Raw genomic sequence first — 13828 nt, 5'->3', positions numbered from 1 at the left:
ACCCATGTAAAACAGTTGTCCCTTGTAACACTCATGTTTTATCAATTACAGTTCTCATAAAATATGATTGAAGATAGAACAGATCTGTTCTGCCACAGATGAGTTCAAAGTCTTGCAAGAAAGAAAGTACAACAAAGACTTTTGTGTACAGACAGGGGTGGCTCAGTAGCACACCACCATGATCTTCAGAGCTTCTAGTATTGTGCCACAAAAGTTGCAGCTCTGTAAATTTGCCAGTTCAAAGTTGTCCACAAATAATTTTTTTATTCAGGGTTAAGTATCATGTTTGCTCCTGCAGCTGGCACAAACTTCATGCTATGTACTTGGGGTGATTCGACAGAAATCTGACTCTGTGCCTGATCCCAATTCTTCATGTGCTGGTGAGTGATCTGGTAGTGCACAGACACAGATGACTGTGGAGCTGCAGTATAAATTGGTACCTGGAGAAGTGTGCTGCTCCTGTGACACAGGAGGCAGAATGAGTTACAGAGGAGAGAAACCACAAGAGTCTCTAGGCACCATTACTTCCAACATGAAAAAGGAATATATGTTTTACCAGTGGCATGTTGATTGAGATGTTCTTGTGTTTTCCAGCATGTGGATATAGCAGCACTGTTGATCAAATATAATACATGTGTAAATGCAACAGATAAATGGGCATTCACACCTTTGCATGAAGCTGCACAAAAAGGAAGGACACAGCTCTGTGCTCTGCTGTTAGCTCATGGAGCAGATCCAACTATGAAGAACCAAGAGGGTCAGACACCGCTAGACCTGGCAACAGTAAGTTCATGTTAGCCAGCCACAGGCTGCTCTGGAGGATTTGCTATGTATATTAAATTCATTTCTATGGCTCCAAGGCATCAGCAGTCTCCACTTCCATTGTGCTGAGGTGGAGAGAGAAGAGCATCTTCTGAGTGCCTGTTTGTGGCTTTTTGTCCATGGGTCCAAGCATTTTCCTTTGGCTGAGATCTTAGTGTGGCTTGTGATTTAAGATTTGCTTCTCCTTAAGGATTCACTCCTGGGATCAATCTCCTCATTCCCGGAAATAAAACTGTCTGGAATGTCTCTGATGATGGCCAGTCCGTGTGCTGTTGGTGATTATTTCTTTGAACCTAGGAGGAACATCAGATGGGCCTTTAGAGGAATGGGAACGTTTAGTGGATAATTATGCTCAGTGCCTCCATATTACCTCAGTTCCTTTTTTTTTTATTAATTCCAAAACAACATTCCAAAGAATTCATTCTACCTCCAAAGATTTGTAGGTGGCTATCAAACTTTTTCCAAAACTGGCATCTGTAAACTTTCTTGTAAGTGGTGTCTGGTTAAAAAGCCTAATAAAGTTATATGAACATGTATGCCCCACCTTAAACAATCTTGATGGAATGGATAATGCAGCCAAATTGGATGCTGTGTCTGGTTTCAGTGCAAGTATCTTTTAGGGCTATTGATTTATTTATGGAGAGGTCAAGAAATACCTTCCAGAGTAATCTGAGCTCTAGAAAACTTGCTTTGTGATGAAGGGTATGAAAATTATTTGATTTCTCTGGGGGACGATAAGGATGTCTTAATCATGTTCTACAAGAACTTTTAAAGAGGAAATTCTTGAAGATGAGGGTATTGCTTAATTTAGTCAATAAAGGCTAAATCAAATTGTTAGCTAAGTTCTCCTGAGCTCCCGTCCTTTTTTTTATCTGTTCTAACCCTATGAGATGTGATTATAGCAAAGGTGGTGGTAATCTTTCCACTGAAACCATGTTCCAGTGCACCTGAAGTTGAGCCTGACAGAAATTAAGAAGTGGCATTTCTTGGCCTAGGTTGTGAAGGATTTCTAATAAAGTTGCTGCATTGTTCTCCCTGGCTTTAACACCTATGAAGTCATTGTGCCAGAAAGAAATTAGATGTACCTTCTTACATACCTTTAGAAATGGGGAGAGCCTGATTCCACCTGTGTCTTGAGTGGTGAATCAAAATGTTCTTGCAATCATGAATTCCCCTGTGACAGAAGTTGGCAGTTTTCTTTCTAATGGGGAACAGAACAATCAAATAAATCAACTTAAAATTCTTTCCAGAGATCAGTGACTTGTGATAGTAGGAGCTCATGTTGGGTGTTCTTTCTGTTTTTCAGGCTGATGATATCCGAGCTTTGCTGATAGATGCGATGCCTCCAGAAGCTTTGCCTACGTGCTTCAAGCCTCAAGCTACTGTTGTTAGTGCCTCTGTGATCTCGCCAGCATCTACACCGTCCTGCCTCTCTGCTGCCAGCAGCATAGATAACCTCACGGGCCCACTGGCAGAACTAGCCGTAGGAGGGGCATCAAATGCTGGGGATGGAGCAGCAGGAACTGACAGGAAGGAAGGAGAAGGTGCATTTGCTGTTGGACAAGTTTACATTGCCAGAAGTACAGTAGTTTAGTATCAAAATGGGCCGTGCTTTATCTGAAAAGCATTTCTGACTAGCCAGAAAATATTGTGCAGTTTGAACTGTTATCTGTATTTTAAAGTGTCCCATGCTTGTTAACTGTTCACTGTTAACTGTTCATCTGTGTCTGCTATCAGTGATTAGGTCTGACTACAGATGCAGATCTGATTAGGTGCCCAGATGTTCATTGACTTTACAAAGAAAATCCAATGAGAATTATTTTGATGAAAGAGTACTGATTGTGATGGCTGGGGGATTTTGCTAAGGCTTTTCAAACCCTTTGATTAGTATCTGGAATCCATGCTTTAGGTCAGAATCTAAGGGGATCAGGTAGCAAAAATACACCCACCCTTCTTTTCCTTCTCTTTGCAGTATGAGCCTGTAATTGTCACAGATGGTTTGTGCTTTTAATAGTTGATTCTGAAGAGGAAACGGTGATGAGCTTTGGCACAACGGAAGTAGATTGTTTATTACAGACATAGACAAATTGATTGTAAAAAGAATCAGAGTTGGGAATTTTGAGAGAATCAGTGGTATTGCTTAATTTTTTTTTAAGTTGGTTGGTTTGGTTATTGTTACTTCAGATGTATAGGATATAAAGACTTGTTTCTTCTCTTACAGTTTCTGGTCTTGACATGAACATTACCCAGTTCCTAAAAAGCCTGGGTCTTGAACACCTTCGAGACATCTTTGAGACAGAACAGGTAAGTGGCAAGCTTCATCTCTGTTTGTATGTTCAGAAGATAAACTAACCTAATAAACTCGAGTGACATTTTCGAGTCACATTACGAGTGACAATTAAAAAAGGGAAGGAAAAACCCCACACTTCACATCTACAGAAAAACAAGTGTGTCCAAGTTTTCTTTCAGTTTTCTGCAAATGAATTGCCAGATACAATATGGTGAAGTTGCAAAACCTATGAAAATACCTTTTCTTGTTGGATTCAGGTGTCAGGTAGCTTTCACTTATACATACACTCTGACTGCCAATTTGGGTTGTATTCTGAGAGTTATTTTGGACCTTGTGAACTTTGAACATGATGACTATAATGAAGTTAGGTTGAAATGTCACCTGCATTTGTCCTTCAGCAGTCTCAATAGCCAAACAAGCCTTTCACCACCTGTAGTGCTGCATGTGATACTTTGGTTAGATGTAGGAAACTCTCCAGTTTGACTATAGGCTGAATTAAAAATCTAGCCCAGGAGTATTCATGCTACAGAATGCAGAAGCTACATTTCCTATTAGGTTAGGATCATAGGATTAACTGGGTTTTGCTGGGCTAACTTTCAAATGGCATTGAGAGATAGGGGAAAAAAACCTGCAGATTTATCAATAATTCACAATATATCAAAAGAGTACAACTAATGTAAGTTTCTCAAGCTTACGTTGTGTTTTGCGGCAGAAGTACTTGTAATGTATTTGTAGATTCCCTTTATGTACTGTTTCTTAAATTTAACATGTTGCAGTTAAATAGATCTGTTTACATGAGTGAGATGGGTGTACTGGTGGAAGTGAAAGGTGCAAGTGCAAGAGACTGGATGTGATGATTATTTTTTCCTCTGGCCTCTGCTGCTAATCTTTTACTGAGGAAACAGGAAACGAAGGTTTAAAATGTAATGTGTTGCTTACAGTTCCAGCTGTTTCTATAAAACACTAGGAGGTATCTCTTCAAAGGTAAAATACCATGTAATTTTTTCCCTTCTGGTATATGAAGCATAAGCTTTTTTCTTTAATTTGGAACTGTTTCTATTCAGAAGGAAACCAACCTCAAACCAACCTATACTCTTCTCAGGTTTTCGTAGTATTTTTCACACCTTCCTATTGCCTAGCTGGTCTTGTTCTGCTTTTGCTTCCTTAACTCCTAACCTGTTGTTAAAATTTTCCCCTGCTAATAAGATTTAACAATGCAAATCGGATTCAATATATTCATCATTTTGAAATAATCTAGCTCTTCTTGTAAGTTTCTTTGTAGAAAAAACAAGCTCATCTTCTTTAAGCTTATTCTTTTAAGCTGTTTTTTCCAGCACTATCTTCATGTGCACTTTTTCACATTGGCTCGTTATTGGTAAGCTTGTAGAATATTAGCCTCTGCTTGTGTAGTGAAAATAATGAATTGTACAACACTGTGAAACTTTGAATGCTTCAAAAGTACTCCCATATTTGTCCCAGCATTTCCATGCATCCCCCTTCTACCTAAGTAAAAATGTTAGTGAGAACCTTCTGTGAGAACCAGCTCCTGTTAATTGGTGTGAGAGAAGTAAAAGTTGTGCACAATTTCAGACTGTAGCAGCTGGGTATGGTCCTGTGATAGGGAGAGGTTTGCCAGAAGGTGGCAGCAAGTAGAAGTGAAGCAAAACATTAACTACCTTCATGCATTTGGTTGCACCATGAATACTTTGCTTTTCTCAAGTGATAGGTCTCCAGCCTTGAAAGTCAGGCCAGGTTTGGCAAGTGATTTCTGTGATCTTTCACCTTTCCAGATAACCCTGGATGTGTTGGCTGACATGGGGCATGAGGAGCTTAAAGAAATTGGGATCAATGCGTATGGACACCGCCACAAATTAATAAAGGGTGTGGAGAGACTTCTAGGAGGACAGCAAGGTAAATATGACACTTTCACTGGTTAGTCTAGGTGTAGCGCACACAGGCTCCTGTAAGTCACCTTCTCTAAATGTAGGCATTGTCACCAGGACTTGAAAGAATCTGAACATCAGGAAAGTGTATTTGCTGCAGACGTGGTGGCTGAGTGAGTTGTGATAGCTAAAGAATATATTAAGGAGATACCAGACCAAGTGATCACGTGCCTTTTCAGAGAATGGATACCCTGGAGGCAGCTTGGGAAGCTGTGCTCATTTCTCAGGACCCTCTTCTACCCAGAGAGGAACTTTTGGATTGATTTGCCCTACGTACCTACCCACAGGCCAGTTATATCCTGAAGGGTACACCTGATGGAGTTTTAGCTGCCCCACACTTCCGAGATGTTTCTGTTGAAAGAGGAAGCAATGAAGGGCAATTATATCCCACATGCATTTTTCATCTCTCTTGTAAAGCCTCTGCTGCTAATGAAAGTACTTTTATCTTTTTGAGGTTGTGCTTATGCCTTGTGTTTATTTTGCGTTTCCTGCTGTACTGGGGTTGTGTAAAAAGAACAATGATGATGATGATGGATACAAATAGAGCCAGTATTGGTTTTTCCTGTTGATTTTTGCTCCTTTTCATTCCTTCTCTTTGCAGGTACCAATCCTTATTTGACTTTCCACTGTGTGAGTCAGGGGACCATTCTCCTTGACCTTGCTCCTGATGATAAGGAGTATCAATCCGTAGAAGAGGAGGTAATCCAAGTCCCTTTCTTAATGCTTCAGTGGCCATTTATTTTTCTTTCCACTGATTAGCCTGTCAGAGCTAAAGTGTGCAATACGTGTTGAAAGTTCTAAAATAGGCTTTGGTGTATGAATGGCATAGATCTGACGTGAAATTTAGGGCTCTTCATTTGTCCTTTCATATAGAGAAATGAGGGAAATTATTTTGCTATGTCCTGCCAATTTTTTAAATAAATGGTCTCTGCTCACTTAGTGTTATCCCGATTTTATTTTGTTGTGTTTTGAATTTTGTCTTGGATATTGCCTCATAGGAAGGGTTTCCACAGATTTCCGTAGATAGGTGGACCTTTGAAAATTAAAAGCTGTGTGTGAAGACCAAGGGATCAAGGTCTTGCAATTCTCTAGGCATTTTCTGTGAACCAGCTTGTTTTCTCTTGTCTCGGTGGCTTAGTTAATCTGTAACCCAGATAAACAGGTCCTGGATAATTGAGAATTGACTGTAATTTTGCCTCCCCCACACACACATGCTCTTTTATTTAAGTCAACTACAAGGACATACCATTTTGAAAGCAAAAATCATAACAGAAAAGAGACTTCCTGAAGAGTTGTGTTTGGAAGAAACTCGGTTCTACTGTGCATTTGCTATTTATGTCGTGTTCCTACACTATAGCACAGAAGTGTTTGGAGTCTTTTAAAAAGTCTAGATAATCAGGATTGCTTCCAGCTTACCTGGGTGTATTTTTTATTAGTAACTTCATAAACTGGAGTTTGTGTAGATCTTTTTTATAAACTTTTCTGAAAGAAAGGGTCACTTTTCTGCCATAGCAAATTGGAATATTTTTTTGAACTGTTATGTAATATTGTTGCTGTAGCTATAAATACTTCTCTAAAAGACACAATGAAACAATTTCTGAGGGAATCAGAAATGCTCTGCTAATTACATAGGAGAATTTACAGTGCAGGTATTTTCCTAATACTAAGAAATGCAAACTAAACTCACTAAAATCACATTTATTATTTCTTCAGAGTGATCTTTTTGTATATTAATTGTCAAAGATTTTTTTTTTTCTAATAAAAATCAGGTTTTCTAGTTGTATATCATTTTGATACCATTATTCTCCTTTGTCTTATATGGATTTTTATTGCAAGATTGTGATGCCTTTTCCTGGTCTTAAAATCAAGAGTCATACACAGTTAGAAGGGGGGAAGGGATTTTACCTTGGTATTTATTTTTAAGGATCCTCAGGTGTACACATCTAGGTCATGTGCATCCAGAGGCACCCCACCGAGTGTATCTCCCCAACATGGGGTATAACATTACAGGTTTTACTAATTAGCGTATCTATCAAAGATTCCCCAATGAGAGGTTCAAGTGAGCACCCCCCTCCCCAAGGAACCTTCCCCTGGATGGTTCTATCTTGGTTTACAGAATGTGTTCTGGAGAGGACCTTGGGGTCTGGGGCACACTGATCCCTAACTACGAAGCTTCTAAAATGTTTAGTCTCTTAGCTTGACAAACAAGTCCAAGAATGTAGGCAATAAGTGCTAGGAATACAGAAGTTGTAAAAAGGTATAACAGGGGTATAAAAGAAAAGGCAAAAATCTTCATGGCATCAGTCGGATAATTGCATCATCCAGCTTCCCTGCTGTGGAACAGCATAACGTGTTGGGTGCTTGAGAAATTAGGGTATAATGCAGTTTAAAATTGAGATGACTTTTTTTTGTACACCTTTTAATTCATTTTCCATCAAGATTGTCTGTTGTTGCCAGTGATATACTGAGACACTGCATGGATACTTTGCCTTGCTAGCAAGGTTTATGTGCTGAACTTTCAGTTTTGGTTTTTTATGTAGATGCAAAGTACAATCCGGGAGCATCGGGATGGTGGAAATGCTGGTGGGATCTTCAACAGGTACAATGTCATCAGGGTAAGTTTCAAAACCTCTCAGTTTTATGTGGTAAAGTATGTTAGTATTTATGCCAGCGGGCAGAATCAGTTTAGTGGTTTGCCCTTTTACATTTAAAGTTCTTTGTTGAAATGGTATTCAGGAACAGAGTTAATGCAAGTGCTAAAATGAATGCATGCTGTGCACAGGGAATGAGGGAGAAGTGTCTGCTTGGGCTCCTAAAGAAGAACTGATGTTGAAGACAGATGTGGTGAAGAACCTGATTGAATTTCAGAGGCCTATAACTTCTGTATTTGACCCTTGCAACACAGATTTTTTTTTTTCCTCAGTGTAGTCTTTTCTTACCTTTTTAAAGGATATTAGGGGGGGTGTGAAAGGATGATCATGACTTCTGATAAGAAGTTTCTATCTCCCTATGCAACTTCCCAGACTGACACCACCTCCTTTGCCCTTACCAACTAGAAAAATAGCTTTTACAAGCCGTGGCATTCCAGAAAATAGTATTGTCTTTCTGAGGGAAAGTACAGTTTCTGGTTTCTTGGAAATCAGAACAGAACTTGGTTTCTGAGCTCCAGCAAACCTGTGCTGCCTGTCTCTTTGAGAAGTAAGCCTGTGCAGAGCCTTTGCAGCTTGATCCAATAGATCATGCATCCTGAAGTAAAACTCTGCTTCCATCCTACTCCCAAACCAAAGGTGAAGTCCTTTACAGAAACCACCGGTATTAGAGCATGTGGCTGAAATGATACAGATAGATTAAACAGCACATCTCCTTTTTTTTCCCCTCAAAAGATGGTTCTTTTCATAAAAAATAAACCTAAACTAGACAGCAAGTTTCAAAGAGCTAGACAAGATTGGTCAACAGAGCTCAAAGCAGAGAGGGAAGGAGTTCCAGACAGTTTGTAGTTCTTTGTGGTGTTGCAGGCTCTGAGAGAAGAAGCCTGAAAGTTGTCCTTAAACCTGAAAACTTAGGCTGCAGTTTCACAGTAGTTTTAACCATTTGTAAGTGTGTGCTGCAGAGCTGTTTGAGAGACTTCAGCCTTGCGTGCAGAACAGCCATGGGGTTCTTTATAGCATTCATGTGTCTTGCTGTCAGTTTCACTGTCAAATTAATGTGAACTCGGTGAAACTCTATTTCATTTCAATTGCAATTCAAATACCTGTGAGAGATTGAAATGTTGTGGTGACAGCGTGGTTGGATCTGTTGTTCTGCTGCAGATTCAAAAGGTAGTGAACAAGAAGTTGCGGGAGAGATTCTGTCACAGACAGAAGGAGGTCTCAGAGGAGAATCATAATCATCACAATGAGCGCATGTTGTTTCACGGTAAGGAAGTCGTGTCTCTTTGTACGTATTGGTTTTTAACAAAAAACCCCAAACCTTGCAAGGACCCACAGGCAATGTTATTGTTGCTGTGTCACCATCCTGTGCAAGTAATTGTGTTTCTGCACTAGAAATGCAGGGGGTACATTGGGGGTGTGGCGGTGGTGGAGTTATTCTGTGTAGTTGCTGCAATCCTAAAAGCTGCACTAGGTAAGAAATAGTTTTGTTATGTTTTGGTTTTTTAAGAAAAAGGAAGGTTTTTTGCTAAGCCCTATCTTAGTCATTTTCAGTAAAGCTGCTGGGATGATGTTACATTGCTGTGAGAAAGACATGGTGTCTTCTAAATGGGGGGAGCAGCACACAATAAAAGCGTTTTACCCTGGTGCTTCAGGCAAGCATCAGGGAAAGGAATCAAAACCAGCCATGAGTTTCAGCAAGATTTCTCTAGAAATGCCTACAAATGACAATTGCCTGAAGGTCCTTCTGCCCTAGATTCTTCTGTGATTCTGTGTAGGAAATTGGTTTTGGGTATGATTGTCCTGACACCTTGCCCCACCTTAACCAGTACTGACTGTGTAGAGAAGGTGTGCATTGACAAGATAAATTGCACTGAAATGTGAGTGGGGGGAAAGCCATTTAATGAGATCTGTGAAATGAGTAAGAAATGAGTCACACGTGGGATTTTGGTATATAACGATAAATCCCACACATCACAGCATCCTGCTGGGTATCGCCCCCTTCCAGCTGACTGAGCACACTTTCTGGTATTTAATGGTCTATTTGAGGCAGATAAACTCCTCTTGACATTGAGTCTTGTATTACTATACAACTTAACAAGTATGTGTCTTTTTGTGTCACTGTTCTAGGGTCTCCTTTTATTAATGCTATCATTCACAAAGGATTTGATGAAAGGCATGCATACATTGGAGGGATGTTTGGAGCTGGAATTTACTTTGCTGAGAACTCCTCAAAAAGCAACCAATATGTGTACGGAATAGGGGGAGGAACAGGCTGTCCGACGCACAAAGACAGGTCTTGTTACATCTGCCACAGGTATGGACCCAGCAGAGTTCCCTGCACGTAATTCTGGCTGTCCTGCTTTTTATGATCCTGGCACAGGGTGACCTGCAGGGAAAGGAAGGCCACTTGAGCTTGGTCGTGGCAGGAAAAATGCAGTTTTCTGTTTGTCAGGGCTGAACAAAAATGAATATAAATGCAGCAAGTCCCACAGGAAGGTCAAAAATTACATCTAAGAGTGCAGTGAGTATAAATCAAAATGAGCTGTGGCTCAGGAAAGAGGCTTGAAACAGCAAGTTTGAAAATGAAGAGTCAGGGGAAAATAGCGATTAAACTCCAGGCACTCTCAGGACAAAACTGCAGTGCAAAGTGGTGGTCAGCAGTACCTTGTTGTACTGTGGATCAGATAATTTTGGAGGTAGTGAACAGGACTTAATCACAGCTTTGTTTCGTGCTGGAGTAGATCAATGTGTTTCTCACACTTTGACACCTGTCCAGTCCCTGCTGGTAGGAACACAGAGTTTCAGCTTCTTTCAACAGCTTTACATATATATATATATATAAAATGAACTAGAACAGGCCTCCATGTGAGGGCTAAACAAACTGTGTGTTCTCCCTTCTGTGTGTCACAAAAGATTTTTTGTGGCAGGTTTTATACAGTCTTAGAACTGATTTCTAAAAGTGTTTCTCTAAAAAAGCCTTGAGAAATTAATTATAATTAAATAAACTCAAAAGACTGAAATAATTCTGGAAGCACTCGACTCCTAGTAAGATGTTTATATTCTCTTCATTCATTTTAGACAAATGCTCTTCTGTAGAGTGACCCTTGGAAAATCCTTTCTTCAGTTCAGCACAATGAAAATGGCTCATGCCCCTCCCGGGCACCATTCTGTTATCGGCAGGCCAAGCGTGAATGGACTTGCATACGCCGAGTATGTTATCTACAGAGGAGAGCAGGTAGGTGGGTCAGCAAGGACTGGCTTTATGGAAGGACAGAGCTTGGAGCTGGAGCTGGGGTGTGGCTGGTTTCCAGACCGAGTGTGCTTTGATAACCCTGCTGATTAGGTGTTCGGTTTTTTTTTTCCCATTTAAACGGGGAAATAAGCAGTGAACTGTATCTAGACAGCAAATGCTACTCCTTTCCACTGATCTGCTCTGATTTATACCGTGCAGAATTGCCTAATTCCCCCTATGCAGCACTGATGGAGTCTGTTAAGAATTGTAGTTTTTCTCAGTTAACTCTCTTTCTCCCATTGCATTTTACTGGCATTACTGCAGTATCAAGGTCACATGCATTTCTGGGGCTCTGGTATATCTTGAGGATTCTGGGCTTTTTACCTGTAGCTTCCCAGCAATGACAGAGATTACCCTTAAATGGCAGCTGGAATAGCACAGAAATCTTCAAAAGTTGATTTTTAATCTGAATAACTCAGCTAGACCCTGACTCTGGAAAAGTGTTTTGCTTAATACCGTGGGTGGCTCCCAGATCACCTGATGAAACTGAATAATCACGAGTCTGTGGGCCCTGATGACAAACATCGCAGGTCCTGAGGGAGCTGGCTGATGGTGTTGCCAAGCCACTCTCCATCGTACCTTGAGACCATCTCGGTTGGTTGGAGCATGCTGCTAATAATTCCAAGATCATGGGTTTGATCCCTGTATGGGCCATTCATTTAAGAGCTGGACTTGATGATCCTTGCAGGTCCCTTCCAACTCCGAATATTCTGTGGCTCTGTGATACTTGAAAAGTCATGGCAGTCAGGCAGGGACTTCAGTGACTGGAAAAAGGGAAACATAACTCGTATTTTTTAAAAGGGGAGAAAAGTAGACACAAGGGAACTACATATAGGTGAGCCTCACCTCTGTGCCTCGGAAGATCGTGGAACAGATCCTCATGGAAGGCACATGCAAGACCAGGAGGTGATTCAAGACAGCCAGCACAGCTTCTGTCAGCATAGATTGTGCCTGACCAGTCAAGTGACCTTCTGTGATAGAGTGACAGTGATGGTTGACAAGGGAAGATGAACCGATGTCATCTACTTGTCATGTCCCACATGACATCCTTGTCTCCAGCTTTGAAGGGTAGACTGTTTGGAGGATAAGGAATTGGCTGGATGGACACAGGCAGAGAGTTGTGGTCAGTAGTGTCCAGGTGGAGGCTCATGATGGAGGTGTCCCTCAGGGCTCTGTCTTGGGACCATTGATCTTTAATATCTCTCTCAGTGACACAAACAGTGTGTTGGAGTGAACTCCCAGCAAGTCTGCAGGTGACAGGAGGCTGAGTGGTGCAGTTGACACAATGGAAAGATGGGATGCCATCTAGGGGGACCTGGACATGCTTGAGAAGTGGGCCCACAAAAACTTCATGAGGTTCAACAAGGCCAAGTGCAAGATGCTGCACTTGGCAATTGCAGGGCAATCCCAGACCTGAGTACAGACTGGGAAATGAACTCATTGGGTGCAGCCCTGTGGAGAAGGATGTGGATGTCCTGATGGCAAAAAGCTGGACATGAACCAACAGTGCGTGCTTGCAGCCCAGAGAACCAACCACATCCTGGACTGCATCAAAAGAGGAGTGGCCAGCAGGTCAAGGGGAGGTGGTTCTTCCCCTCTACTCTGCCCTCCTAAGACCCCATCGGGAATGCTGCATCCAGCTGTGGGGTCCTCAGCACAGGAAGGACAGAGAGTGGGTCCAGAAGAGGGCCACAAACATGATCAGAGGGATGAAGCACCTCTCCTATGAGGAAAGGCTGAGAGAATTGGGATTGTTCTGCCTGGAGAAGGCTGCAGGGAGACCTTATAGCAGCCTTGCAGTGTGTAAAGGGGGCTTATAAAAAAGAGGGAGAGCAACTTTTTACACAGGCACATAGTAATAGGACATGGGGAGGAAACAGTTTATAACTAAAAGATGAGAGATTTAGATTAGATGTTAGGAAGAAATTGTTTATTCAGAAGGTAAGGAGGTCCTAGAAGAGGTTGCTGAGAGAAGCTGTGGATGCTCCATGCTGGGAAGTTTTCAAGGCCAGGCTGGATGGGGTGTTGAGCAACTCAGTCTAGTGGAAAGTGTCCTTGCCTATAGCAGGGGGCCTCAAACCAGATGATCTGTAAAGATCCCTCATGTCCAAACCATTCTGTGATTCTAAAATAAGATTATATAATAAATTTAGGTTCAAAGGAATCTTGGAGAGGTCACATAGGCCAGCCTCTTGTTCATGTTGAATCCAGGCCAGGTTGCTGAGGGCTTTGTTTGACCAGGCGAGTCTTGGAGGCCTCAGCGAATGGTGTTTCACAGCCTCCTGCAGCAGCTTGTTCCTTTGATTACTTATCCTCAGAGTAAAATAGTATTTCCTTTGTATCCAACAGAAAGCTTCCCTGTGTTAATTAATCTCATTCTCCTGCTGTGCATCACAGAAGAGAGTCTGGCTCTGTTTTCTCAGTAGCCTTCCATACATAATGCAAGATTGCTATGAGGTCCCACAAAGCCTTCTCTTTTCTGAACCAAACAAGCCCATCTCTCTCAGCCTCTTCTTCTTTATCCTGTGCTTTCTCCCCTGACTTATTGGTCCTTTGCTGAACTTGGGTTCAGCTTGTTGGCATCCTTCTTGTATTGGAGGACCTAAAATAATGCAGTTTTCTAGATGTGGTCACATGAGTACTGAATAAACAGCAGTTGCTGCTACACCTGATGATTTACCGCAGGCTGCTTGTAGCCTTTATTGCTGCTGGGACACACTATTGATTCTGCTTTAGCTTGCTGTCACCCAGGGACCGCATCACCTTTTCAGCTGAGTGGCTTCTCAACCTGCAGTGTTACAAGGAATTCATCTCAGACGCTTTTGCCCTT

The 13828-nt window shown here is 41.6% G+C and overlaps 1 protein-coding gene across 1 annotated transcript in view; it reads left to right on the top strand.

The window, feature by feature from the left end:
• The window catches only part of TNKS (tankyrase), a 138302-nt gene that overhangs the window by 118452 nt on the left and 6022 nt on the right, over window positions 1-13828 (top strand). The window contains exons 18-26 of the mRNA XM_048302994.1: window positions 595-783; window positions 2129-2366; window positions 3044-3126; window positions 4903-5023; window positions 5657-5754; window positions 7596-7670; window positions 8865-8970; window positions 9834-10020; window positions 10785-10941. Of these exons, the coding sequence (XP_048158951.1) occupies window positions 595-783; window positions 2129-2366; window positions 3044-3126; window positions 4903-5023; window positions 5657-5754; window positions 7596-7670; window positions 8865-8970; window positions 9834-10020; window positions 10785-10941 (1254 nt within the window). The remainder of the gene's footprint in view (window positions 1-594; window positions 784-2128; window positions 2367-3043; window positions 3127-4902; window positions 5024-5656; window positions 5755-7595; window positions 7671-8864; window positions 8971-9833; window positions 10021-10784; window positions 10942-13828) is intronic.

This window comes from Corvus hawaiiensis, chromosome 5 (assembly GCF_020740725.1).
Source record: "Corvus hawaiiensis isolate bCorHaw1 chromosome 5, bCorHaw1.pri.cur, whole genome shotgun sequence".
In the NCBI taxonomy this organism is placed as follows: domain Eukaryota; kingdom Metazoa; phylum Chordata; class Aves; order Passeriformes; family Corvidae; genus Corvus; species Corvus hawaiiensis.
The sequence above is the reverse complement of the archived record's forward strand: the minus strand, read 5'-3'. Positions and strand labels throughout refer to the sequence as shown.